Genomic DNA, 25,655 nt, shown 5'->3' with positions numbered 1-25,655 from the left:
GATAACACGCTTTTATCGTACGTAAACGACGGCGAAAAGACAACGTAAACGTTGCAAGGCAAATACAAAAATATACTTGGAGGCGCCACAGGCGCCCACTTCAGTTTTGGTTATGTTTCGGCTCAGGCATTTCGTGCGCACTCGGTTAGTTTGTTTGAACCTGCAGCGCCTGAATTACGAGCTTGGAGCAGAAGATGCGCCTTGATGGTTCCCATTTGAGCACTCGGAGGCACGAGCGAGCGAAATCCGCTACCGCCGACACACTCCTTCGTTCACACTTCTGCGCCAACAAATCGCCGCCGTTGCCGCTTCGACTGCGACCTGACCGCTTGACTGCAGCTACGTACGCCACGAAAAGCATACATATGCTAAGTACCGATGGAAAAACGCATTATCATTCAATTGTTCACTAAATCATGGCACATCTGACCAACAAATACTTCGTCAACAAGACCTTCAACGTGCTATTTGCAGAATTAAAGCTTTAAACTTATTCCAAAGATGCGAGACATCGGCTCTCTGGTCGAATTCAGAAAAGGAGAAGTGTAAATTATCAAGAATGGACTCATCGTCGGCAGCTAAAAAATTACGAAAAGTTTCGCGACAATGCATGGGTTTTTTACTGTCTAATTTCACATTTACGTGAATGAGCTTGTGGTCCGAAATTCCATCTGTGGTACTAACTGCGTAGTCATCGGGCATGTTTTTGAGAAATACAAGGTCAAGAACCGATTGCGTCGATTCAGTAATGCGTGTTGGGTCATTTACAATTTGCTTAAGATCATGAAAAAATATGGTGTCAAGAAGAAGGCGAGCGCTATCTGCATCTTCGGAACCCGAGACTGCAAAACTTTTCCAATCTATGCCAGGTAGATTAAAGTCTCCAGTAAGCACTAGCCTATGATTAGGTTTGAGCGTGCGCTCTAAATATCCTGCCAGTGATTCCATAAACGATACAGCACTTTTAGGAGGGCGGTAAACCACGCCGAGCAAAACGGAAAGATTTGGAAAGTTGATTGTGCACCATAAGCTTTCATGACCCGCGATTCCTTCCAGCTGAACTAAGGGTATATCTTTTTTTACTATCACAGCCACCCCACCTCCTCGTCCTTCGCGGTCACGTCTGATCATTTTGTGGGATGGTGGAATAATTTCAAAATCTGTAATATTAGATGAAAGCCACGTTTCCGTGACAGCTATAATGTGCGGATCATAAATAAGAATAATCTCTTCTAAGTTACCCGACTTATTTACAAGACTTCGTGCATTAAGCGAAATAATGCGCAACTCTCTCATTCTGCGTCAGCAATATTCACCACTTGGCTTGGCGCGCGATAGCTGAACTGGTGCGAGCTAGCCTCGTCCCACGTATATATGGTATCATCCACGCGTAGACGATTGTAGTCCAGTGTGATCTTTTTGGCCTTATCTTTGAATTGCTTTCCAAATTTCCACAAGTTAGAGCGTCTATTTAGTGTCGCTTTACAGTAGTCTTGATTAACGGAAAAGGCTGTATTCTTCAGCTTATGACAGTTACGTAGTACTTCCATTTTCTCATTATAATCAAAAAAGTTAAGTATTACTGGTCTGGATTTGTCACTCCTTTTTGCTCCTATCCTGCTCGTTCGACAGTTTTTGCCGAGACTCCAAGTTTTTCTTGGAATATGTCATCCAAAACCTTCTCTCTCAAACTCGTTGTGTCCTCATTTTCAGTTTCGGGAATGCCAAAAATAACGAGGTTTCTACGTCGACTTCTATCTTCCAAGTCATTGATCTTTTTCTGCTGGTCGATGATTACCTTCCTGAGGGAAGAAACCTCAGACCGCAGCTCTGCTATTTCTTCCGTGTGCTGCGAAATAACCCTGAGCGTTTCATTTAGGTCAGCAAGTTTAGCAGTGACCGTTGTTTCTAGAGATGTTTGAGACGCGGAGACAGTATCGATGGAAGCCTGCAAAGTCTGCATGTTCTTCAAGACAAGCTCAATTTTATCCGGTCCAGGATTTGCCTCAACATCCCCAGACAGCAAAATGAGAACAACAAACCAGGCTTCGTCAAGCAGCGAAAAGCAAACAGCCGGGCACGGCAGGACAATAGCAAACCTGTCATCGCTACGGTAACAAACGATGAAATCGACACGAACCTGTGTAAAGAACAGGAAGGGGTTCACCGGTGCGTTCGTCATGGTCCCGCCGTGCCCTCTGAAGCTCTGCTCGCTGAGATGCTGAATATATGCCGTCAGTGGTGGCGCTAAAGTTGCATGGGTGGAATCCGGGCTTGTCACGATGCAACGATTGCCATGAAATATGCTGTTATCTTGATTGGTGAGGATGACGGGCGCAGGCACAGTTTGGATGGTAGTCCACAGCGTGACCTGTGTAAAGAACAGGAAGGGGTTCACCGGTGCGTTCGTCATGGTCCCGCCGTGCCCTCTGAAGCTCTGCTCGCTGAGATGCTGAATATATGCCGTCAGTGGTGGCGCTAAAGTTGCATGGGTGGAATCTGGGCTTGTCATGATGCCACGATTGCCATGAAATATGCTGTTATCTTGATTGGTGAGGATGACGGGCGCAGGCGCAGTTTAGATGGTAGTCCACAGCGTGACCTGTGTAAAGAACAGGAAGGGGTTCACCGGTGCGTTCGTCATGGTTCCGCCGTGCCCTCTCAACCCACTCACATAATGAACCCACCCTCCATTTTTGCCACCGAGAATTTAAGAAAAAAAAAAGTGGTTGGATGAGCAGGCCCACACCATGGGGTAGATGGCCGAGGACTTCTCCGCACAGTGCGGGCAGTTGCCCGAGAAGGAGGGATTTGTTGGCGCGTCCCTCCATTTCAGCCGTCGCATTCCCAGCTCATTTATTGGCAGCGCGCCAAGATGTTGCACAGCAATAGCGTCACGACGTGTTTATCTTTTGAGTATGCTTTTGATTTTAGCTCCTGCGGTGGCGGGGAGCGAACTTGGCAGAGTGCCCGTGATGGCTCGATTGCACAAGCTTGGTTCGATTTATCACGCTGCGTTTGGGGCGGGCGGAGTCCACTGCCACAAAATCATTGGAAAGTGTGTGAGCTGCAAATGCCATTTGAAACGAACAATGATAAAAGCCAATGTCATGATCGCAGCTGACCACATGCTTTCGTTACTTCATTGATACTAGGATGGTCTCTCGCAAAAAAAAAAAAAAAATCTGCTGCTTCATAATATTCGCAGCCGCCGTAGCTTACGCTATGCCGCACGTTCAGCATGTTGACAAGGATGAACAATTCTCGCAAAAAAATAAATTAGTTGTGGTTTAGCTCTGGTTAACCTTAGTTGAATTGTGAAAGCAACGGCGGAAGCTTCTTTTACCTGCTATATTATTCCCCTATCGCGCCCTATCAGTGTAAGGTGCTACATTATTGGGGACAATTTAGCTCATCCGTTTTAAGCGTATGACGCGAGAGCGTAAGCTACCAGCCCACATATAAAGTCACGCTTCAACCAAGCCATATGGACGTGCCTGCGTGTCGTAGGGGTAATGAGAATACAAACGGTTCTGGCAGGTTGATTTTGATATCATCTTCGCATATGAAAGGAGCGAACCGAGTTGGAAGTTCCTGCCCGTGACATAGGGTAACGTGAATTCAGATGTCATGGCAGACTTACTTTTTTATGAGGAGGCCACAGCTACGCCGTGAAGAGGCGTAGCTGCGACTACCCGAGGCCTCGCTTTGGCTGTCAAGTATTGCTTTCGCAATAAAAAAAAAATCTGCCCCTTAACGCCCGCAGCCGCCACGCTACACCGCACGTTCAGCACGATGACACCCGCCATGTACAGAGGGTTCACTACAGACACTGGAGAAAGCGTCCAACATTCTGTCTGCCACGGGCCGAGCTGGCTTGTCGGTGCATGTATAGTGCGTGCTGCTGCGAATGAAGAGTGAGAAAGGGAGGAAGAGGAGAGAGAAAGAATGGGCACACGCTTGTGCTTCGCTCTATCGTGCCGTTTCCCCTTTCTCGAACACCATGGCTGCAGTGGCTGCGTCTGCTCCATAACGGCCATTGCCAAACCGATTCCCTCTCGTTCCTTCATGCACATAGCTTGCAAACACCACAGCTGGCGCACGGCAAACGGTCACCGAAGATGTGCATGCCTTTGAAGAAAAGGGCATGGCACCGAACTGTTCTCACTTATTCCATCCGTGTGGCTTGAAAACGTCACGCAGCTAATGGTCGAGGGTGGTGCGATCGTCTTTGGGGAAGGCGCACCTTCCAGTGCTTGGTGCGGAGTTCGATATATCGAAATGACCGATGAAATTGAAGTTCGATATACGACGCAGGTCTCCTATACTTTTACATGGGATTTTCAAGGGGATATTTCTTGAGTTCGATACAGTGAAAGCTCGTTAATTTGAACCTCAGTAATTCAAATTTTTGGATAATTCGAACTACACTACTTGGTCGGCCCAAGCTCCATAGAGATCTGTGTACAAAATGCCATTAATTCGAACGTGTATCAGTTTCATTATGGATAATTTAAACTACGTGCCGCCGCGTCTGGCCGGCTTGCCGCACGGCACATGAAAAAAATAAAAACACCCCCACGAAAGAGCAGAACAGTTAGAAACTGCGCACGTCCAAAACAGGCATCGAAGATGGAACCAGGTAAAACCATGGACGAGTGGGTAAAACTTAGATGGTGCCATGACTGGCACGGCGGACGGCGGCGTTGGAGTGAGGTGGTGGCGGCTGCCTGCTCTCTCTCCCGCGCAACCTCCCAAACTCGCAACTAAATGCTCATTAATTCCAACCCTGCTAATTTGGAAATACGAATAAGTACTGTCGGCACAGCCACAGCCAATGCCTATGAAAGGGTATGATTTCGAACGGGCGCTGTGGGTAAATTTGTTTTTTTGTGACAGCCATTCATTCTTCCACACATCAGCCGTCAACAGAAGTATGCGGTCAGCCGCGATCATGACCCGGCTTGTAGCATCGTATGCTTCAGAAGGCGTTTGCTGCTATCACGCATTCCAATGATTTGAGTGGCAGTAGACGGCGCCCGCCCCAATTGCTCATAACATGAATAAGCGAACGTACGGAAAAGGAAGCTTGCACAACCGGACAAGCGCTGGCACTCTGCCAAGTTTGCTCCCCCCCCTCCTGCTGGGTGTGCAAATTATGCGAGTGGGTTCGTTACGCGACTAAATACACTGGAAAAGTTCAAATTATCCGATGTTCGAATTATCGAACAGCCTCGAAAAAATTGACAAGAACCATTTTCATTACGGTATACATATGCCGTAATAAATGGTCCCTGGAGTAAAATCTTCACTATTTAGAAGAGACACAACCCAGGTGGGCTCATGCAATGCAGCTGAAGCATACCAACTCGTGCATGATGCACTTCAGATTCCCTCAGCTAAATTTTGTTCCATATCAGCATCCTTTTTGTTGTATATGCCAGGAACTGAGAAGGAGTGCTTCCCAATCATTGGAAGATCAAAACGACCCCATTTTTTCAGCCACTGGCATCACATTATCGTCACCTACGAAACTAATCAAAATGCATGAATGACATCCAGCATTTCTAACTTCTCGCTGGTAAAATTTTATCACAAGATGAAAGCTCATAATCCTGACGTTTCTTTGTGGACAATTCTTCTTGCAGCACTAAAGTTCTTGTGCTCAAAGCCACCAAAGTTATTTTTTCCCTCCAAACTCACACCCTAACTTCAACCAATAGACAGACATTGTGCGCTCTGTCAAGCTGTACAAAACAAGGTTGGCAGAACGCCTGTTGCTTGACAGCAGCAAGACTGTACTACAGTTGAACCCGGATATATCGAACTCGAAGGGGATCGCGAAATAGTTCGATATATTGATAATTCGATATACAGAAATCGGCTTGTGACGGCACTTACAATGCGAAAAAACGATACCGTATTTGTCGCGTAATCAACCCACTCGCATAATGAACCCACCCTCCACTTTTGCACCCGAGAATTTGAAAAACAAAAAAAATGCGTTAAGGCCAGCTCGCTCACATGCAAGTGACTGAGCGATCTCAGCGACGAGCGGCAGCGACAGAGCGAAAATTTTAAAACTTGTTGGAACTACGTCCCTCTCGCCACTCGAGCCACCGCGGCAGCTCAAAACAAGGTTTCTGTGTCGCCGGGGCGGCAGAAATCGCGAGCATTTTCGCTTTCATGTGGATGGCGCGCGTCAGTCCATTTCGTTCGTCTCATCCACAGCTCATTGGCAGCGTGCCAAGATGCTGCGCAGCGATAACGTCAGGGCGAGTTTATCTTTTGATCGCTCCTGCGGTGGCGGGGAGCGAACTTGGCAGAGTGCCCGTGATGGCTTGATTGAACAAGCCTGGTTCGATTTATCACGCCGCGCTTGGGGCGGGCGTCATGATCGCAGCAGCTGACCGCGTGCTTTCGCTGATTCATACATGCAAGGATAAACGATAAAAAAAATTAAAATAAAATAAACATCCCCGCAAGAAAAAGAAAAAACCCTGCCGCTTCCTAACGTCCGCAGCCGCCATATCTTATGCTACGCCGCGCGTACAGCACAACGATAAGAAAGAATGACTCGCGCAAAAAAAAAAAAGAGAGAGAGCTGCCGCTTCTTAACATCCGCAGGCGCCATAGCCACGTCCGCCGCCACGCCGCCGTGTCCGACGTCTGTCTGAAAACGGGCTGAGCTGGCTTGGCGCATGCGTAGCGCGTGCTGAAGGAGAGAGATAGCTCAGCAAAAGAATGGGCACACCCACGCACATGGCTTGCAAACGTCATGTGCTGGCGCGTGCGAAACGATAACTGCTGATGCGCGCCTTTGGGGAATGGGCACGGTGCTGCCCAGACCAGTCGTCGCCAAACTGTCCCCTCTCATTCCTTCCGCGCGTGGCTTGAAAACGTCACGCGGCAAACGGCCAAGGGTGATGTGATCATCTTTGGGGAAGGTACAATTTCCAGTGCGTGGTGCGAAGTTCGATATATCGAAAGACCGGTGAAATTGAGTTCGATATATGACGCGGCTTTCCTATACTTTTACTTGGGATTTTCAAGGGTATATTTTGTGAGTTCGATATAGCCAAAATTCGATATATCCGGGTTCGATATAACCGGGTTCAACTGTATAGTAATCGATGCGAAGTTTGCTGTTCGGGTGATTTCAGGTGTCTGAAATGGCCTGAGAAGTGAAGCCGTGAAAAACTGTTTCAAGTAGGCGTTAAATGTGATGACATGATGTAAGAGGGCTCATATATGGATACTGTAGAAAGCTTCCTTGAAGATGAAGCATGGGCGAGCATCCAAGAGGATGCTGAGGTACCATAATGTTTTGAGGAATTTATATCTGCAGATGTGGATCTTGTAAGCTCCCAAAGAGCTTTCAAACTGTGCAATTCGCGCGCAAGTAAATGGCACATGTGTCATAGAGGCTGATTACAAGGACATTTTAGAGGAAAAGTGTTAGCATCTGAAGGTGATGAGCATGCAAGAGTGATTCAAAGGTATTAGAGCAACAAGAAGGCTTGCAAAGTGATGTGCATTATCTCCAGAATTTGGGAAGGAATACACTCTGCACTCACAAAAATACATACTACTAGTATAACTACCTTTTTTAAGCTTTCCTGAACAATTTCCTGTTAATGCGTGTGAATGCATTTATATGCTGATGTGCAGTAAACTGATCAACACAGTGCTTTTATAATTTTTGGTTACAAGAGACCTTGCTTACAAGAGACACCATTTTCGGGTCCATTGAGTGTCTCTTGTAATGAGGTCTTACTTGGAAACGTTCCGGTCGCCAGCCTTGATTATTGTCGTAAACGTTGACTTTGAAAGCCCATATTTTTTTGTGAGGCTTCTTACCTTAAACCCCTGCTGGAAATCCTTATGAATCTGGTGCTTCACCTAGAGAGGGATCGCCTTGCACTTAGCCGGCGCCATCTTCCGTGAACGCACAATCGGGCGGTGGTGATGTGGCCACACCCTCCTTTCAACAAGTGTGGTGATGATAGGGTTTATTACTGAAGGCTAAAAGCAATGCCGCCTCGTGGATTTCTGCACACTGCTTTGTTTGCGACACTTTTCATGTCATTTTCTTCAATCTAAACATTCACAGGAATTTTCTTTGTAAACATCTTCCGAGCGGTCGGAGTTCTATCGTATCCAGTATATCACCGATAATCGTATCGTTATGTATAGTTTATTTTTACATAGGGGCAATGGGAAAAGTGATAAATCTAAAGAATTTAATTATTGTATCCAATATATCATTATATCTATTTTATACAGTCGAACCTGGATATATCGAACTTAAAAGGGATCTCAAAATAGTTCAGTATATCGATAATTCGATATACAAAAATCAACTTGAGATGCCGCTTGTGATTGTGAAAAATGATACTGTATTTGTCGTGTAATCAATCCACTCACATAATGAACCAACCCTCCACTTTTGCTGCCGAGAATTTGAAAGAAAAAAGCGTTAGCCAGTGGCGCGTCCCTCTGTATTGGCTGTGCTTCCAAAGCTCATTTATTGGCAGCGTGCCAAGGTGCTGCGCAGAAATAATATCACGGCGTGTGTATCTCTTTTGATGTTAGCGCCAGCTGTGGCGGGAAGCGAACTTGACAGAGTGCTCGTGATGCCTTGATTGCACAAGCCTGGTCTGATTTATCACACTGCGCTTGGGGCGGGCATAGTCCGCTCTCACAAAATTATTGGAAAGCGTGATAGCTGCAAATTCCGTTTGAAGGGAACAGTGCTAAAAGCCAGCGCCATGATCGCAGCTGACCGTGTGCTTTCGCTAATTCATAGATGCAAGGATGGATGACCATTGTTAATTTAAACAGTGCAAACAAGAAGACACAGGACAAGATAAAAGGAAGCCACAGTACAAGCGCTGTGGCTTCCTTTTATCTTGTCCTGTGTCTTCTCGTTAGCGCTGTTTAAATTAACAATGGATGTTTACCAACTCACCCAACAAAGTATCTTGGTAAGAATGAATGACTCCCACAAAAATAATATATATATACAGTCGAACCCGGTTATATCGAACCCAGATACAGTAGACTCCCTTTAAGACGAACTCCAAGGGACCATGAAAATTGTTCGTCTTATCAGAAGTTCGTCTAATCAGGAGTGCTTCCAAAAATGATGTTTGAGCATGCAGAGTGTGTCCAAATACCTCTTATATGAGAACAAATGAATAAAATGGCCTTTCAGGAAAATAAACTGCAACACAAGCATTTATTGGACTAATGATTGTCTACTACACTTTGCAGTAGTAAGGCATCAGGCATTGTTGACTGTTACCCAGTCTGTTAATTTTTTTTTGTGTCTGTCGTGAAAATTGACAGCCTGCTACAAACGCAGACATCTCGCTTAACTTTTGAACATACCCTTCAGTGCCCTCACACTGTTCAAAAAACTGCACTAAAGTGTCTAGGCAGGCATCAGCTGCATCACAGGTAACTAGTGCAGATTCAGGCATAACATTCAAGCTGTCATCTTCAGCAGCAGTTTCCAATGGTAGGTCAAGCACTTCTTCAATCAGAGCGTCCAGTGTGTTAGCCCTACACGTTTCCACACTTTCGTCAATGCTGACATACACACTGATGTCAGTGAACACACCCTTACTGCTCAGCGCAGAAACAATGCTTCTATCCTCCAAGTTCGCAGTGTGGTCCTCATTCGTAGTATCGCAGTCATTCTGCACTGAACAATCACTAAGCGCCACAAATCCTGCATGGCGGAAGGCGTTGGCAATAGTGGCTTGAGTAACCTGCTCCCAGGCGCTCGTCAGTAAGTGGACAGCACTTAACAGGTCAACTGTGTACTCCTTACTGCTCTCCATGCAAATCAGCATCCTTTGCAGCAGAGAGCGACGATAGTGCCTCTTCAAGCTACTTATTACTCCCTGGTCCATAGGCTGCAGCTTCGCCGTTGTATTCGCTGGTAGAAACTCCATTCGGATGGCATGAAGTCCGGCGACGTGGCCGTGTCCGGGACAGTTGTCAACAACAATGAGAACTTTTCTCTTCTGTCTCTGGAAGTGGCGATCCATTTCTTGAAGCCACTGCTCGAAAAGTGCCTGCGTCATCCACACTTTTGAATTAGCCATGTACGTGACCGGCAGCGTTTTTATGTTTTTAAAGCAGCGTGGTGCTTTAGATTTGCCAATCACCAGCAACTTTAGTTTGTCAGTCCCAGTCATATTTGCGCCCACGAGGACCGTTACTCGAAGCTTGCTCCGTTTGCCCACCACGCAGTCATCACCAGCAAATGCGAGCGTTTTATTTGGGAGTAGCTGGTAGAAAAGCGCAGTTTCGTCCACATTGTATATGTCTTGAGGGTCATATTCTTCCATTAGTTCATTCATCTTGTTCGGCCTCCAATCACTGCAGACCGCTTCATCCACTGCAGCGGCCTCGCCGACAACACAACGAAAGGCCAGTCTATGCCTTTTCCGAAAACGGTCGAGCCACCCATCGCTGCACGCAAACTCGACATTCAGTCGCAGGGCAATTTCTTCCGCCTTAGCTTTCAGTAGCACTCCATTCACTGGCAAATTCGCACTGCGCGCTCTCTTCACCCAGGCAAGCAGAACGTCTTCAAGGTCTTTGTGCGTAGCTGTGCGCATCCTCTTCCGCTTCGGCGCAAACTCACCATCTTCCAAAGCACTGGTAATCTGCACTTCGTCCTTCACGATACCGCTCACGGTACTTTTCGCGATGCCGAACTTGCACGCTATTTCAGTCTTTGAAAGCCGGTCGGCGCGAACTTCGGTCAAAACTTCGGCCTTCTCACGAAGCTCGAGCGGCTTTTTTCGAGTTGTTGGCCGACTAGCCATAGTAGCAACACGGCGAACAAGGCGCGCACGAAAACAAACACCGCACACCACGAGGTGACAGCGTACAGCCTGGTACAGCGAACAATGGATTTGTGCACTGCGTAGTAGGAGTCTTGGCGGTCAGCAAAGGCGCAGAGCTCGGTAGCACTGGCATGACGACACTATCACGTGATCACCATTGGGAAACGTCATTGGCTGCTTTTTCTTCTCACCGTTTTTTTTCCCGCATTTCACTAGTTTTGCTGGCCGGGCCGCGCATGCTCTTTTTTTTTTCTCTCTCTCTCTTCCTCTCTGCGCTCTGTTTCGTCCTTGCCCGAGATCGTACCAAGACAGCCGGCGCGACGCGAAACGCGAACCTACTCCTACTGCGGGGACAAAAGGAGTGAGCGGGGGAATGGTGGGAGAGGACGAGCAGCGGCACTCTTCCGCCTTCGTAGAATCGCATTTCCGACGCCGACGTGCTTGGGTCTGCGTGCATCGGCGGCACGGATGGTCGTGGCACTGAAAAGCTTTTTTTCTTTTTTTTTTCTTTCCGCTGAAGCGCTGCTAGGACGGTCGAGTAAGCTGCACGGGTGGGGTGCGGCCCGCCATGAAAAAATTCATCTTAACCGATTAGCGATTGCAAAGTGTTCATCTTAAGCGGATTTGTTTTGCATTGACTCTATGGGGAACCAAACAAACGACCTCCATTGTTCATCTTAACCAAGGGTTCATCCTAAGCGAGTTCGTCTTAATGGGAGTCTACTGTATATCGCATTTTCTTTATATCAAACTCGTGGAATATCCCCTTGAAAATCCCATATAAAAGTATATGAAAGCCGCGTCATATAACGAACTCAATTTCACCGGTCGTTCGATATATCGAACTCCGCACCACGCACTGGAAAGTGTGCCTTCCCCAAAGACGATTGCATCCCACTTGGCCATTTGCCACGTGACGTTTTCAAGCCACGCGCGGAAGGAATGAGAGGGGACAGTTTGGCGACGGCTGGTCTGGGCAGCGCCGTGCCCATTCCCCAAAGCGCGCATCAGCAGTTATCGTTTCCCACGCGCCAGCACATGACGTTTGCAAGCCATGTGCGTGGGTGTGCCCATTCTTTTGCTGAGCTATCTCTCCTTCAGCATGCACTACGCATGCGCCAAGCCAGCTCGGCCCATTTTCAGACAGACGTCGGACGCTGTCATATTCATATTCGGAAATCTCAATCTTTCAGACAGACGTCGGACGCTTTCTCCAGCATGTGTTGCGAACCCTCTGCGCGCGGCAGCTGACGTGGCTATGGCGCCTGCAGACGTCAAGAAGTGGCAGATCTCTCTCTCTCTTTTTTTTTTTGTTGCGAGAGTCATTCATTCTTATTGTTGTGCTGTACATGCAGCGTAGCGTAAGATATGGCAGCTGCATGGCTGCTGCGGACGTTAAGAAGTTTTTGGCGGGAGTCGTTTATCCTTGCATGTATGAATCAACGAAAGCACGCGGTCAGCTGCTGCGATCATGACGCCCACCCCAAGCGCAGCGCGATAAATCGAACCAGGCATGTGCAATCAAGCCATCGCGGGCACTCTGCCAAGTTTGCTCCCTGTCACGGCAGGAGCTATCAAAAGATAAACACGCCGCGACGTTATCGCTGCGCTGCGCAGCATCTTGGCACGCTGCCAAGAAATGAGCTGTGGATGAGACGACTGAAACAGAGTGACGCGCGCCATCGAAATACAAGTGAAAACGCTCGCGATTTCTGCCGCGGCGACACAGAAACTTTGTTTTGAGCTGCCGCGGTGGCTTGAGTGGCGAGAAGGACGCAGTTCCTACAAGTTTGAAATCTTTCACTCTGTCGCTGCCGCTCGCCGCTGAGGTCACTCAATTGCTTGCATGTAAGCGAGCTGGCCTTAACGCTTTTTTATTTTTTTTTTTTAATTCTCGGGTGCAAAAGTGGAGGGTGGGTTCATTATGCGAGTGGGTTGATTACGCGATAAATACAAATACGGTATCGTTTTTTTTGCATCGTGAGTGCCGTCGCAAGCCGATTTCTGTATATCGAATTATCGATATATCGAACTCTTTCGCAGTTTCCTTCGAGTTCGATATATCTGGGTTCGACTGTATGTGCCGCTTCTTAACGTCAGCAGCCACCATAGCTTACGCTGCGCCGCATGTTCAGTTTGTATTCATATTCGGAAATCTCATATTTGAAGTTTCCGAATATTCGACAGTTTTCTCTGCAGGTTCACTACACTGAAGAACTATAAAGAGCACCAGGACGGTGGACACGAAAGGAGAAGTGCAAGTGCTGACTTAAGAGTTGAAAGTTTATTGAAAAAACGCATGTAATAATACACTCTCAAACACAACCAGGACTCGCGCACTTCCCAAAACACCTATAATCATGAGAATCAAGACAGTCAATGTCACAGTCATTAAGGAGCACTGAAGCTATGCTTGCACATGTGTCATCATTTACCTGGATATGAATGATGATGTGTGGTGCGGTCATTGTGGGGACTTGGGTGATGCGGTCATTTTTGGGGAAGGTGCATCTTCCTGTGCACGGTGCAGTGTTTGATTGCAGTGCAGTGTTTGAAGCGATTATGCGCTGTTAGCAACGTCAGTTTTGAAGGCCGCCATGCCCAAAATACTCTTCTTTGCGAGCTCCTCAGCACTTGCATCTCACAGGTACTCTATCCATCTCTTGTACTGCGCAAGAGATAGAAAGTGAGATCCTCACCGGCCACTTTTTGGTTCTCGACCTAAGAGTGACATAAGGAAGTCAAGTTTAGCATGTTTTGAAACATGCAAAACGGCACCTTTATTCCCTTTTTTGCACAGCAGAGCGCACAAAGTAAAGGAGTCTGCTGGCAGAGGTGGCTTTGAGGTCCCGGAAGAGGGACGCTAACATTTGGAAGTGCATGCAAGGCTAAATGCGCTCGTAACAAGGATGACAGCCATTATTTTGCTGTCACGGGCCCTTCCTTCGATAAATAAAGGCTAATATTTTCGTCAGCGCAAAGTCTTAACTGTCCAAAATAACAAAAACAAGAAGCAGTTACAGTAGCCGACCAAGTTTTCATACTCCAATAATTTGGACTAGTGCGATATTTCACACTTCATTCCCATCATGTGCCGCATAGGAACTTGTACATTTTCATGACTGATATTTCGGACCATATGGTGTTCAAATGTTCGATTTTTCGGACCAAATTTGGCATCAGCAATACTGTAGAGATCGTATTTTTTTAATCGGAGGCTTTCTTTCTTTTCTTTTTTTTTTTTTCTTTTTTTTGCATGAAATAGACGCGAGCGGACATCGTTGTTACCAACAGCCCAGCTTGGTTTTATGCGGCCATGAAAGCTTAGGTGAAGCGAGTAATTCGGATGAACTCTGTGTTAATAGTTGGCATTGGAGGCAGTAGCAATCCTCGGCCTTGTCATCGCGGTAGCCTAGAGCACGCAATCGGACGGAAAATTGGATCGTGAGCACCATCCGCCGCCACCGCTTGCCGCAGGGAAAAGCAGGGTGGAAGGTGGTGGGGCAGTGCATTCACAAAGGCTCTTCTCCCGCTTTTTGTTTTTTTCCCCCCCTGTGAGTTTCACCTCGCAGTCTTTGCTACCGTTGTTAACCATGGAAACGAAAACTGAATGTTATTGTGATTATTGCTTCGTGCGGCGCATGCATTTGTTTGCGGCATGTGCATGACCTGCGCTCCACAGTGAAGTGGCATGGACTTGCCGAAAGCATGACTGGCCAAGATATTCTAACTGGAGGGCTATAGTGGTGACAGCTTAGCATGCTCCACTTCTGTGGGACACCACTGCACATGTGGTGACCACTTTGAGCGAGTTACGGGCTTCCTGGCGGCGCGCACGCCTACCGCATCGGGACCAGTCAGCGTGCCCGCACTGGCGGCCAGGCCCGCCGTATCAGATCATGCTGGCGCGTGTGCATGGGAGGCGCGCAAGTTGATCACTGTAGCGGATCGCGCTACGCGATAACTCCCTATTATTGATCAAAAACAACAGTCGGCGACTATACTGTTAGCTCCATAGAATGTAGCTATGTCCATCTTTGCCGTGCGTTTCAGGCAGGATTTCATTTACTACGCGTAAGATGATGCCAGTTGTCCAATAAAGTGGCTCAAGACACGTGTTTTGAAACTTTCAAAATGGCGTTTTTCGTTGCCTCTTTGCACAGCAGGACGCACAAAGTTCGCATCCCCGTACAGGGGCACCTCAGAGGGATATCATTGACCAGGCCTTCGTTGTTGTTGTTGTTTTTGTCTCTACCCACGTCTTGCAATAACACCATTGTTATTTATGAAAATTTAGTGCATAATCCTCAGGGAAGATCACTGCTCTGCTTGGGAAGTGAATTCAGCTCAGCAAGACCACTCTTTCTGTCCTAAGGAAGAGTGAACTGTGTGGCAGTTGTTACACTGTGCTGTACCCACTGTTCTACACTCACCCTCTATGCTGTTACTATCCCTTGCCTTGCTGCTGCTTCTCTTTTTCTCATAGCAAGGGCGCCAACTTTGTGCACCCTTTAACATTATTCGCTGTAACGGCTTCTGCCAGCAGGTGCACAGAAGATCTGAGCTGAAGGGCTGCCACATGTGCAGGGCCTGTGGCTGGAGCGGACGACGCTGGAGACGGCCTCCAGCCTGCCGGGCCTGCTGCCGTGGGCTGAGGTGGTGGGTCAACGGGCCGAATGGGTGCCCCCGCTGGTGCATGCCTGCGAGGCCGTGGAGGCCATGAGCAGCGAGCTGCGCCGCCTGGTGGCACTGCACTCGCGTGAGCCACACCGTCCCCTGGCACCCCTGAGCATGCGGCTGGCCGGTGCCATCGAGGCAGCCGTCAACGGGGGCCTTGCCAAATACCACCAGGCAAGACGGAACATCGTTATTTCTCAATTTCCAGGAAATTTGAGTGTTTCAAATTGTGGAGGTGCAGCGGGAATCAAATTGCCTAGCAAATACAGCACAATCTCTTCTGTTCATTGTCGTTTCATACAATTTACAGGTTCATGCACTCAAAATTCCAAGCAGTAAAAATGGCCCATTCAATTAGCATGTTTTTTTTTGGGTAATGATATCTCAGAATGCAAGATTCTCTGGAAGTACAGTACAACCTCGTTAATTCGAAGTCATTGGGACCGCGAGAAATCTTCGAATTAAGCGGGTTTTCGAATTAACCGAACACACCAAGAAATAAGACTTAGGCAAAAAAATTCGTTGCAGGAACGTGTTACCTTTATTCGGCATATTTTGAATTACTACTGAAAGTAATCAGAGATGCTGGTTTGCCGCGTCCGGTAGTTTGCGGCTCCTAAGGTCATGCTCTCGAGTTGGTCAAATAGACGAAACATCTCTGAACTTCCACCGCGGCACTCAACAAAACTGCGGATAACGTTCAGCGATCCGATAACTTCACCAAGAGCAGGTGCTCGGGGAGGCTCGTTGGTGTCGTCGTCGCTATCGTCGCTGTCATCGCGCATGTTCGTACCAGCAGTGATCTCACTCTCCAAGTCAGAGTAGCCAGTCTGCTCTTCGCTCTCAATGTTGATATACTCGGTGAAGCCGACTGCGTTGGACTCATCCTCTGCGCAGAGCGCATTGATGCGGTCGCAATACTCTGCTCCTTCTTCGTCTTGCCTGCGCTCTTGCCTGCTTCCTGGATCAAGCAGAACTTCTGCTGCAGCGTTAAAGTTTTGTACTTTGGCATTTCTGCACTGCTACGGTCACAAAGCTAGCACTTCTGCACAGTCCCGCCCAAAAAAACGGCACAGTAGCCGACCCCTAACCACAGCGCACAACACAAAGAAATGGCGCAGGCGAGACCGGCGCGGCGGTGGTGGTGGCGTACTTGCAGCGTCGGAGGCACGGGGGAAGAGTGGGCGAAGCACACCAAGGGATGGAGTGGGGGCGAGGTCACGTGATAAAAACCGGTATGCCCGGCGTGTTGCAGTGAAGCACGTCTTCTCCTCTGCAGGCGCGTGTTTCGGCGGTGCACAAGGCACACTGTGGACCGATTTTTGTGCAGAGAGTGCTCCGGCTGGGGCGCTTCGCCTATAAATCATCACCATTACTATGTGGCTTTGCCTCGCGGCTCCGTAGGGCCGTCGTTTCGCCGGGTTTGCGGCGAAACATGGATCAGGCATTGCCGCATAGCAGTCCAAATTTTCGAATTAACCGGGCTGGCGCAGGCCGCCTGTTCGAATTATCCGGCCAAATTTACATTGGAAAATACGGGACCGCAGAAAACCTTCGAATTATCCGGGATTTCGATTTAACCGAGTTCGAATTATCGAGGTTGTACTGTACATATATGGTTTTTGAAAGTTCCAATCAGCAAGGTACATCAGCACACTGAATCTGGGGCATGCTGCATAAGCACAGCAGCAGTCAGCAGCTGCTTGGACAGCACATGAAGTGCATGAGTACCTTGGAGCAAAGCATCAAAAAAAAAAATAAACAAATAAATAAATAAAAAACAGCTTGGACATACAAGCATAAGAGTATCTCACTGCAGTGAAATGGCAGAGTTCGTTTTCTGCAGAGGGGAATGCATTGGGCCAAAGCACTTGAAAACAATGCCGCTGATGCTGGTTTGGCTACCTCTGTTCCTGCCAGACTGCATAGATTGTGAAGTTCCCTTTGTCCTTGGCACAAGATAAGCCCGAAAGCTCCTTCAGACCTTGTGGCGACCAGCACTTATGGACCTTGTAAAAAAAAAAAAATTGGGGGGACGCTTAAGCTTCGCCTTTAAGAATAGAACGCGATAGCATTATCATGCCCCGTTCGCATCGTCTACTCATTTGCTTGTCGCGCTTTCGAGTGACACAAAGACGTAGTTCACATGATGCAACACTCGGTAACTTGTCCAAAGCATAACTGTTTGGTAATTACTTGTTCTGAAACGTGATTCTGGGACGTAGAAGTGCTGCCAGCCACCTTGCCAAAACGCGCGGGCCTCAAGTTGCAGTCGTAGTTCGTCGGCAACATTGTTGCCGATCCAAGCCGGCATGATGAAGATCTCTGAGGCCATGCCCTGTCTACCTTATTCCGTGCGCCACACGCGTGATGGCTCTACATGCACGCCAAGCAAAGAGGAAGTACAGCGGAAGTCCATCACAGTCGACATCACCATCTTCAACTATAAAACCGCAGCATCCGTCAACGACACTTCGTGGGCTTGGTGGCTGTGCCATTACAATGACCACTAATCTGCTCTTCCTGACAATGCAGGTTGGTGCACAATATAGCCTATTCGCAAAGAAAACTAGTAACTACTTCTTAGTGCAGCTGCCAAGCCCACAGTGTCTGAGTGCTATTGTTGCCGATTTTGCCCGCTCCCTTCTGTTGTTGTTATCTGGTGATATTGAAACTAACCCCGGTCCTGATTCTGACACCATTCTTGCCGAGCTGCAAAAAATTTCAGCCAGTCAATCCCTACTCATCGCCGAGGTGGGCGAACTAAAAAACCAACTACTAACGACAAACCAAACCATCTCCAATCTGAACGAAAGAATGACCGACCTCGAGAACCACTACCAAACTCTAAAAACCTTACAAACAGACCTCAATACTGTCCGAATTAACGCCGCCCAGACAGCCTGCTTAGTCTCTGCATTAGAAACACGCCTAGACGCTGAAAATCGATTGCGACGGAACAATCTAATATTTTATGGCCTTGAAGACACTAATACGACCGAAACATATGCTGAGGCTGAACAAATAATCATTCGTCACTGCCAAGAGCGCCTTAACATATTTTTACGAAGCGGCAAGCCGATGAAGACAGGAGACAGAACATGACCGATGACGATGGTAGATGACGTTTAATGAATGTTCTCAGCGGGCCTAGCGCGAGCGCTCCTGCCCGCGCCACTGCCCGCTTCTTCTTCCTTGTCGTCCGTAACATGACCCGGGGCCACCGAGTGATCGTCCCGATCGTGGACGAGGAAGTTTAGCGATGTTAATGATTTTATGGCGTGATGATGGGCGTGTCTGGATGCTTGAAGAAGAAGAGGAAGAAGGAAGAATAGAGCGGCTTGCCGGCACGATGTCTGATGCGTGGGTGATCCGCCTCCCTTGGAGCTGTCAACCACCCGTCACCAGAGTCCATGGGACCGATGGCTCGAGGTCACGTCGGGCAGCTTGGGCGGGGGTTGCGTGTTCGTGTCCATCGGTTCCTTCAGGTCATTTGGGTCTTTCGGGTCCTTCATCTCGGTTCTGATTGGTCTGTTCTCCTTGTCTTCAGGTCCGGGCTGGGGACTGGGCGATGGTAGTTGTTCAGGTCTGGGCTAAAAGGGCTGGGGCGAAGCTGCTCGGCGATGTCCCTGGGCCCTCGGTGATGGTCCCGGCTTGAAGATGGCCTCGATGCTCCAAGGCGCGAGGATGGGGATGTCGTACCCCGCACCTCCAACCAAATGTTACGAAGCGGCAAGCCGATTTAAGACAGGAGACAGAACATGACCGATGACAATGGTAGATGACGTTTAATGAATGTTCGCGGCGGGCCTAGCGCGAGCGCTCCTGCCCGCGCCACTGCCCACTTCTTCTTCCTTGTCGTCCGTAACAATATCAATCGACCCTAAAGAAATAGAACGCGCACATCGTCTTGGACGCCAGTCTAACGAGCGCTGTCGCCCAATAATAGCCAAATTCACGTCCTACAAAACTAAAGACAATATTCTTTCAAACGCCCGGAAACTGAAGAACACATCCTATAGCATCGGCAAAGACTTCTCTCGTTCTGTCCAAACCACGCGTAGCCACCTTGTAGCTTTCGCCAAATCAAAAAAAGTTAAATTTTCACTTCGCTACAAGACATTGCACATTGGTGCTAAGCGTTATATGTACGATATCCCATCGCAGACCGTTGAAGAGATACCACAGCGGTCACCTCCCCCAAAAGCAATCAATACCCGTCCCCGTACTTTATCAAATAATCATCTTTCGTTCTGTGTAACCTTCACTAAAATTCGCAGTTTTATGCCGAAACGAGAACGCGTGTCTAGCTTAGTCACATCATCTAACAGCAGTATGCTCCTGTTAACTGAAACCTGGCTTAATAATGATATCACTGATGCTGAAGTTATTGCCGATTTGCCAATTTTTTCTGTTTATCGAAAGGACCGCACAGATTCTCGAGGGGGTGGTGTACTGATCGCTGCTGGACCGGAATAATCTTGTTCACCCATCCGCCTACCATCTAACTTAGAGATACTGTGGCTTTTGTGCCGTGCTTCACCGCATTCAGTCATAATCGGCGTGTGTTATAGGCCTCCGCATGCAAGCCCAAACTTTTCCCGCGAACTCAACAATATGCTCATCCAGCTCATGACCTCTTATCCGAACGCGCATATTCTTCTATTTGGTTATTTTAATTATCCAGGAATAAACTGGCTCAACCGCTCTCATTCACAGCCAATCAGTGCAGAATCAAGAGATTTTCTAAATGTTTGCTTGAACTTTAATCTTTACCAACTAGTAGCCAGCCCAACACGCATCGCAGGCGATTCGAGCAACATTTTAGATTTAATACTAAGCTCTCACCCTGACAGTTTGTCATCCATTACATACTTAGAGCCCATTAGCGACCATAAAGTCATTCAAGCAGATTTTTCCTTCCGCACCGAGCGCCATGAAATACAAAAGAAAACAATCACCCTCTATGACAAGGGTAACTACAATGCCATTAATCATGAACTGAGCATTTTTTTCCACTCTTCGAAGCCGGTTATAACCAGAGATCTGTTAACGAGAATTGGCTAATATTTAAAGATAAACTCCACGAACTAACACAAAAATTTATCCCTAGAATAACTTTTCGTGAAAATCGCTTTAAACCCTGGTTTTTTAAGACACTAAAGAGACTCGAGAATAAAAAGAAGCGGCTTTTTCGCACTGCCAAATTGAAAGGCAGTTCCGAAGCGTGGGAGAAATATTTTTCAGCCGAAAAAGAATACTTGACTTCTGTCACCAATGCTAAACACGCATTTTTTAACAGCGACCTACCACGCATGCTATGCGATAACCCCAAAAAAATTTTGCCGCGTTATCAATCCCGGACCATCACACTCAAAAACCCTCACTCATACATCCGGTATTCAAGCCTCCGACACAGAATGCGCCAACATCTTCAATACGGCGTTCTCGTCAGTTTTCACCCAGGAGCGTCACCCGCCTCCAAGGATACTTCCTACTAATGCCACCTCACCGATGGACGCAAAACTTTTTTTCAACTGGCATCTCATCTTTAATTGAGAAAATTAAACTTTCCTTGTCCTACTAATGCCACCTCACCGATGGACGCAAAACTTTTTTTCAACTGGCATCTCGTCTTTAATTGAGAAAATTAAACTTTCCTTGTCAGCCGGCCTCGACGAGATAAACATTAAACTACTAAAAAACACGAAGTGCATTAGTGCAGTGTATCTAGAATTATTGTTTTCGCAATCACTCTCTACAGGTCTCATTCCGGAAAACTGGAAACTTGGGAAGGTCGTTCCACTCTACAAATCAGGTGACAAAAATTCCCCCCTAAATTACCGTCCAATTTCTCTAACTAGCGTCCCCTGCAAGATCATGGAGCATGTCATATACTCTCAGGTAATGGACTTCTTAGACTCTAACAATTTCTTCCATCCATCCCAACATGGTTTCCGCAAGGGGTATTCATGCGAAACACAACTAGCCAAGTTCCTCAACGACTTACATGCTGACCTGGACCTTCAAGTTGATGCCATCTTTCTGGATTACGCTAAAGCATTTGATAAAGTTCCACATCAGCGATTAATACAAAAACTTTCTATTCTAAACTTACATCCTAACGTGCTAAACTGGATGAAGGCCTTCTTAACAAATCATTTTCAGTCAGTCATTGTGAACAACCACTCTTCCAACCCTCTCCCTGTAACATCCGGCGTCCCACAAGGCTCTGTTCTTGTGCCCCTACTGTTTTGAATATATATTAACGATCTCCCACAGCATGTATTCTGCCAAATTCGAATGTTCGCTGACGACTGCGTAATTTACCGCCAAATAACAAACACAACTGATCAAGAAGCCCTCCAGCAGGACCTTAACCAAATTGAACAGTGGTGCAAAAATTGGCTTATGACCCTGAACCCTAGCAAATGCAAGCTTCTTTCCATTACCCGTCGCAAAAAGAGTCATGCCTTCCATTACAAAATCGCTAACGAGTCCATAGGATCTGTATCATCTTTCAAGTACTTAGGCATCACATTATCTAATGGCCTAACATGGAATACACATGTTGCTAACGTGATATCATCTGCCAACAACACTGTGGGATTTCTTAAACGTCACCTTTGCCTCACCTCGCATCAGGTGAAATTGCTCACCTACAAGTCACTCATTAGACCTAAACTTGAATATGCATCCGCCATATGGGACCCGCATCATATTAACCTCATAAACGATCTTGAAGCCGTTCAAAACCGCGCTACAAGGTTCATTCATTCTTCTTACTCGTACAACGTCAATGTTTCAGCCCTAAAAGCTATATCAGCACTATCGCCCCTTTCCGTTCGTCGTCGCATAGCCACGCTATCACTGTACCACAAATTCTTTCACTCATCACTTAACCGTGCCCCCTACATCACGCCAGCATCTTACATTTCCCACCGCACTAGCCACACGCTTCAAGTGTTTCGCCCACGTGCCCGAACAGTTACTTTTTCAGCCTCCTTCTTCCCACGTGCAGCTAAAGATTGGAACGGCCTTCCCCAGCATATCGTCGACATCACCTGCCCTTTATCGTTTGCTAGCAATCTAAACATTTTTTGTATATGATCACATATATTGCATTGTCTTGTACCTGTTCTGCTCATCCCACCCCTTATGTAATACCCCGCGAGGGGTCTTTAAGGTAATAAAATGAAAATGAAATGAAATGAAAAAATAATTTGCTACTCTCTTAACTGCGTGTTCTGTAATTCTGTAATTTACATGCTCATTATTATTATTATACGCCACAACACACTTCTCTAAGGGGCATTACAGAGACAACACCGCAATCAATAGACGCGCCTTTGTCCATTTCATACCATCTAGCTGGCATGGTGGAGTGGTTAGCGTGTTCGTCTCGCACCCCGGAGGTTCACGTTCGATTCCTCAGATCGGCAATTTTTTCTACTGGTTTTTATTTATTAATGCTTCTAGGATTTTTCGCTCACGGCCAACGCGGGATGGCGGCGGCCGCCGATGACACCGACTTTTCTGCGATACGGGGCCCTTAATGCTACCATGTTATAACAGTGAAAATGCATGTTCGCAAGAAAGAAGCACACGGGATGACGCTGGAAACAAAAAAATTCAGAGGCACTTTAGCTCACTAAAGTGCTTCAAGGCGGAAGCCTTCCCCGCCGCGCTGCTCAGAATTGTGACAGGTACTGTGCCTTTTCTTTGCTGTCACCAAATTTTAAACACCGCTGATGCCTGCTGCACTGCATCTATTTCTATATGCTCTGTGGTGCAGCGTTCGAGGAAGTGCCAAATGAAAGGCGCCATATGGACGCCTTGGTCGAACGCCCAGCAGGGTCAGTTTCATATATGCGGGAATATCCTGGTCACATCATCACCAGTCATGATGCTATGACCAGATGTGACGTCATTATCACTTCTGGTTATTAAGACGAAAGCCTTTAATGCCTCCTTGTTGTCAACAGAAGGTTGTCAGCAGAGGTGTCACGCTTTCGAGAGCAAAAGTTACAAATAAGTTAATAAACCTTGTCTCCACCAGAAATCGAACCTCCATCCCTTGGATCCTCAGCCCAGCACTTTACCAAATGCGCCACGCCCCGTATTGTGAAACGCTCTTAATAATTCCCCTTCTCTACCATGAGGATGATAGCGGGATTCCGTGAGTGACAGATACTGCACCTTTCCTTTCCTGTAAGAATTATACAACGGCGGTGAACTTTGATGCATTCAATGAAAGGCTGGTTGTGTTCGACACGGGGCGCGCAATGTACCGTTACGACAGGTCATGACGTCACCAGCGATTTATGCATATACAAAGCTGACCCCGCCGGGCGTCTGATCCAGGATCCGTGCAGCGTCTTTCATTCGCCGCTTCCTCGAATGCCGCACCACACAGCAAACAGAAGCAGACCTAGATGTCTAGGAGGCGTTGGTATAGCAGGCATCAGCGGCGTTTGAAATTCATTTACAGGATAGAAAAGGTGCACCGCGGACACATGTCATCATCATCATCATCATCAGCCTGATTATACCCACTGCAGGGCGAAGGCCTCTCCCATATTTCTCCACTTAACCCGGTTCTGTGCAAGCTGCATCCACTTGACCCCTGCGAACTTCTTAATCTCATCCGCCCACCTCACTTTCTGCCGCCCCCTGCTACGCTTTCCTTCCCTTGGAATCCAGTTTGTTACCCTCAGCGACCATCGGTTATCTCTCTTCGCACTACATGTCCTGCCCATGTCCATTTCTTCTTCTTAATTTCTACTAGAATGTCGGTAACTTGAGTTATTTCTCTGACCCACTCTGCACGCTTTCTATCTCTTAATGTTACCCCTACCATTTTTCGTTCCATAGCCCTCTGGGACACATGTACCACGCCATAAAGGAAGGGAGGAAGGTGGGAGTGAAAGAAGAGAGGGAGATAGAGGTGCCGTAGTGGAGGGCTACGATTCACCGCACTATATTGGCTTTCGCCTCATCGCACTTTAGTGGTCCAAAGTGCCCTCTAGAATTTTTTAGACATGTCTGGATGATGACGTCACATCCGGTCATGACGGCATGGCTTATGACATCACCATGTGATAGCGTCATAGTCATCTGTCATTACTTATGACTATTTAGTTATGAGTAATGACTAATTAGAACTATTTAATCATTAGTAAGTACTGGTTAGTGACTAGTTAGCCATTAGTACTGGTTAGTGAATTATCCTGATTTGGTAATTAACTAAGTCAACCCAGACTCACTTTGAGTACTACCACACCAACCCATGCGATTACTCGCCTAATTACAATCGGTCTCGTTTGAAATTCATGGCCTATGATGTCACACCTCGATCGACCAACTGAAAAGCAGGAAATTTTTGTCAACACATTCCTGCTGATAACGATGAGCCATTAAAGTCTTTCGCCGTAAAACTGAAATTTTCTTTACTCAGTAACTGCCAATAGCAGAACAGGGTGCACATGCATGAGAGCAACAATTGACGAAGTAAAAAAAATTTAAGTTGTGTTTCCAGCGTCCTCCTGTGTGCTTCTCCTTGTGAACGCCTCCTTTCCTCTAGTATTTTTCACGTACCATGCACCAACAAGCTCCGTTTCTTCAATACTTATAGGCTTTTTTGTTTACTGTCTATATAGTCTTTTGTACTTCTTTCTATACGCATGTTTTTCTGGATCTGTGCTGTTGGTGATATATTTCCTTGGACTGTATGCTTTTTCTCTGTATTAAAATAAACATATTAGCGTTAATTGCTCCATGTCACAGAATTGCTGTGTTAGTGTTGTTGTTCTCCGTTGTATCGCGAAAACCTGCGAGGAAGCAAACATATGTTGCAAGTGTATGGGGAATCGAACTCCGGCTAACCAGGTGATGAGCATGCAACCGATATGCCACTGAGCAGCATTGCTGCGTTCAAGTTAAGCTGTGTCTAGTGTATGCTTTGCCACACAACTCTATGCTAACAAACAGCTGTGTCATAACTATTATGGAACTAGTAATCAAACGACTAAGAAAGTACATTTGAGCTAATTTTAACGAGGTTCTGATGTTCTCTTTGCAGTTCTAGAATAGTATGTGCACGGATGTCATTTG

At 47.1% G+C, this 25,655-nt stretch overlaps 2 protein-coding genes across 5 annotated transcripts in view; both read left to right on the top strand.

Annotated features, from left to right (window-relative positions):
• spg (dedicator of cytokinesis spg) overlaps nt 1–25,655 on the top strand; it is a 430,105-nt gene that overhangs the window by 349,882 nt on the left and 54,568 nt on the right. For all 4 annotated transcript variants that reach the window (XM_084607325.1, XM_084607299.1, XM_084607317.1 and 1 more), the window contains one exon: nt 15,453–15,716. In XM_084607325.1, coding sequence (XP_084463451.1) covers nt 15,453–15,716 — 264 coding nt within the window. The remainder of the gene's footprint in view (nt 1–15,452; nt 15,717–25,655) is intronic.
• LOC146210074 (uncharacterized) lies at nt 18,072–25,629 on the top strand. Its single transcript, XM_084597996.1, has 3 exons — nt 18,072–18,599; nt 19,413–19,799; nt 25,624–25,629. Exons 1-3 carry the CDS (start codon nt 18,072–18,074, stop codon nt 25,627–25,629), a joined length of 921 nt encoding a protein of 306 aa, XP_084454122.1.

This window comes from Amblyomma maculatum, chromosome 1, assembly GCF_055883805.1.
Source record: "Amblyomma maculatum isolate TAMU_Amacu chromosome 1, ASM5588380v1, whole genome shotgun sequence".
Lineage (NCBI taxonomy): Eukaryota > Metazoa > Arthropoda > Arachnida > Ixodida > Ixodidae > Amblyomma > Amblyomma maculatum.
The sequence above is the reverse complement of the archived record's forward strand: the minus strand, read 5'-3'. Positions and strand labels throughout refer to the sequence as shown.

Bases quoted from the DNA above. Each gene is read 5' to 3' on its own strand.
- LOC146210074 (XM_084597996.1), top strand. From the start codon at position 18,072: ATGCAGGTTGGTGCACAATATAGCCTATTCGCAAAGAAAACTAGTAAC. The intron at 18,600-19,412 runs ATATTTTTACGA...TCGTCCGTAACA, and splicing joins ACTGCCAAGAGCGCCTTAAC to ATATCAATCGACCCTAAAGA.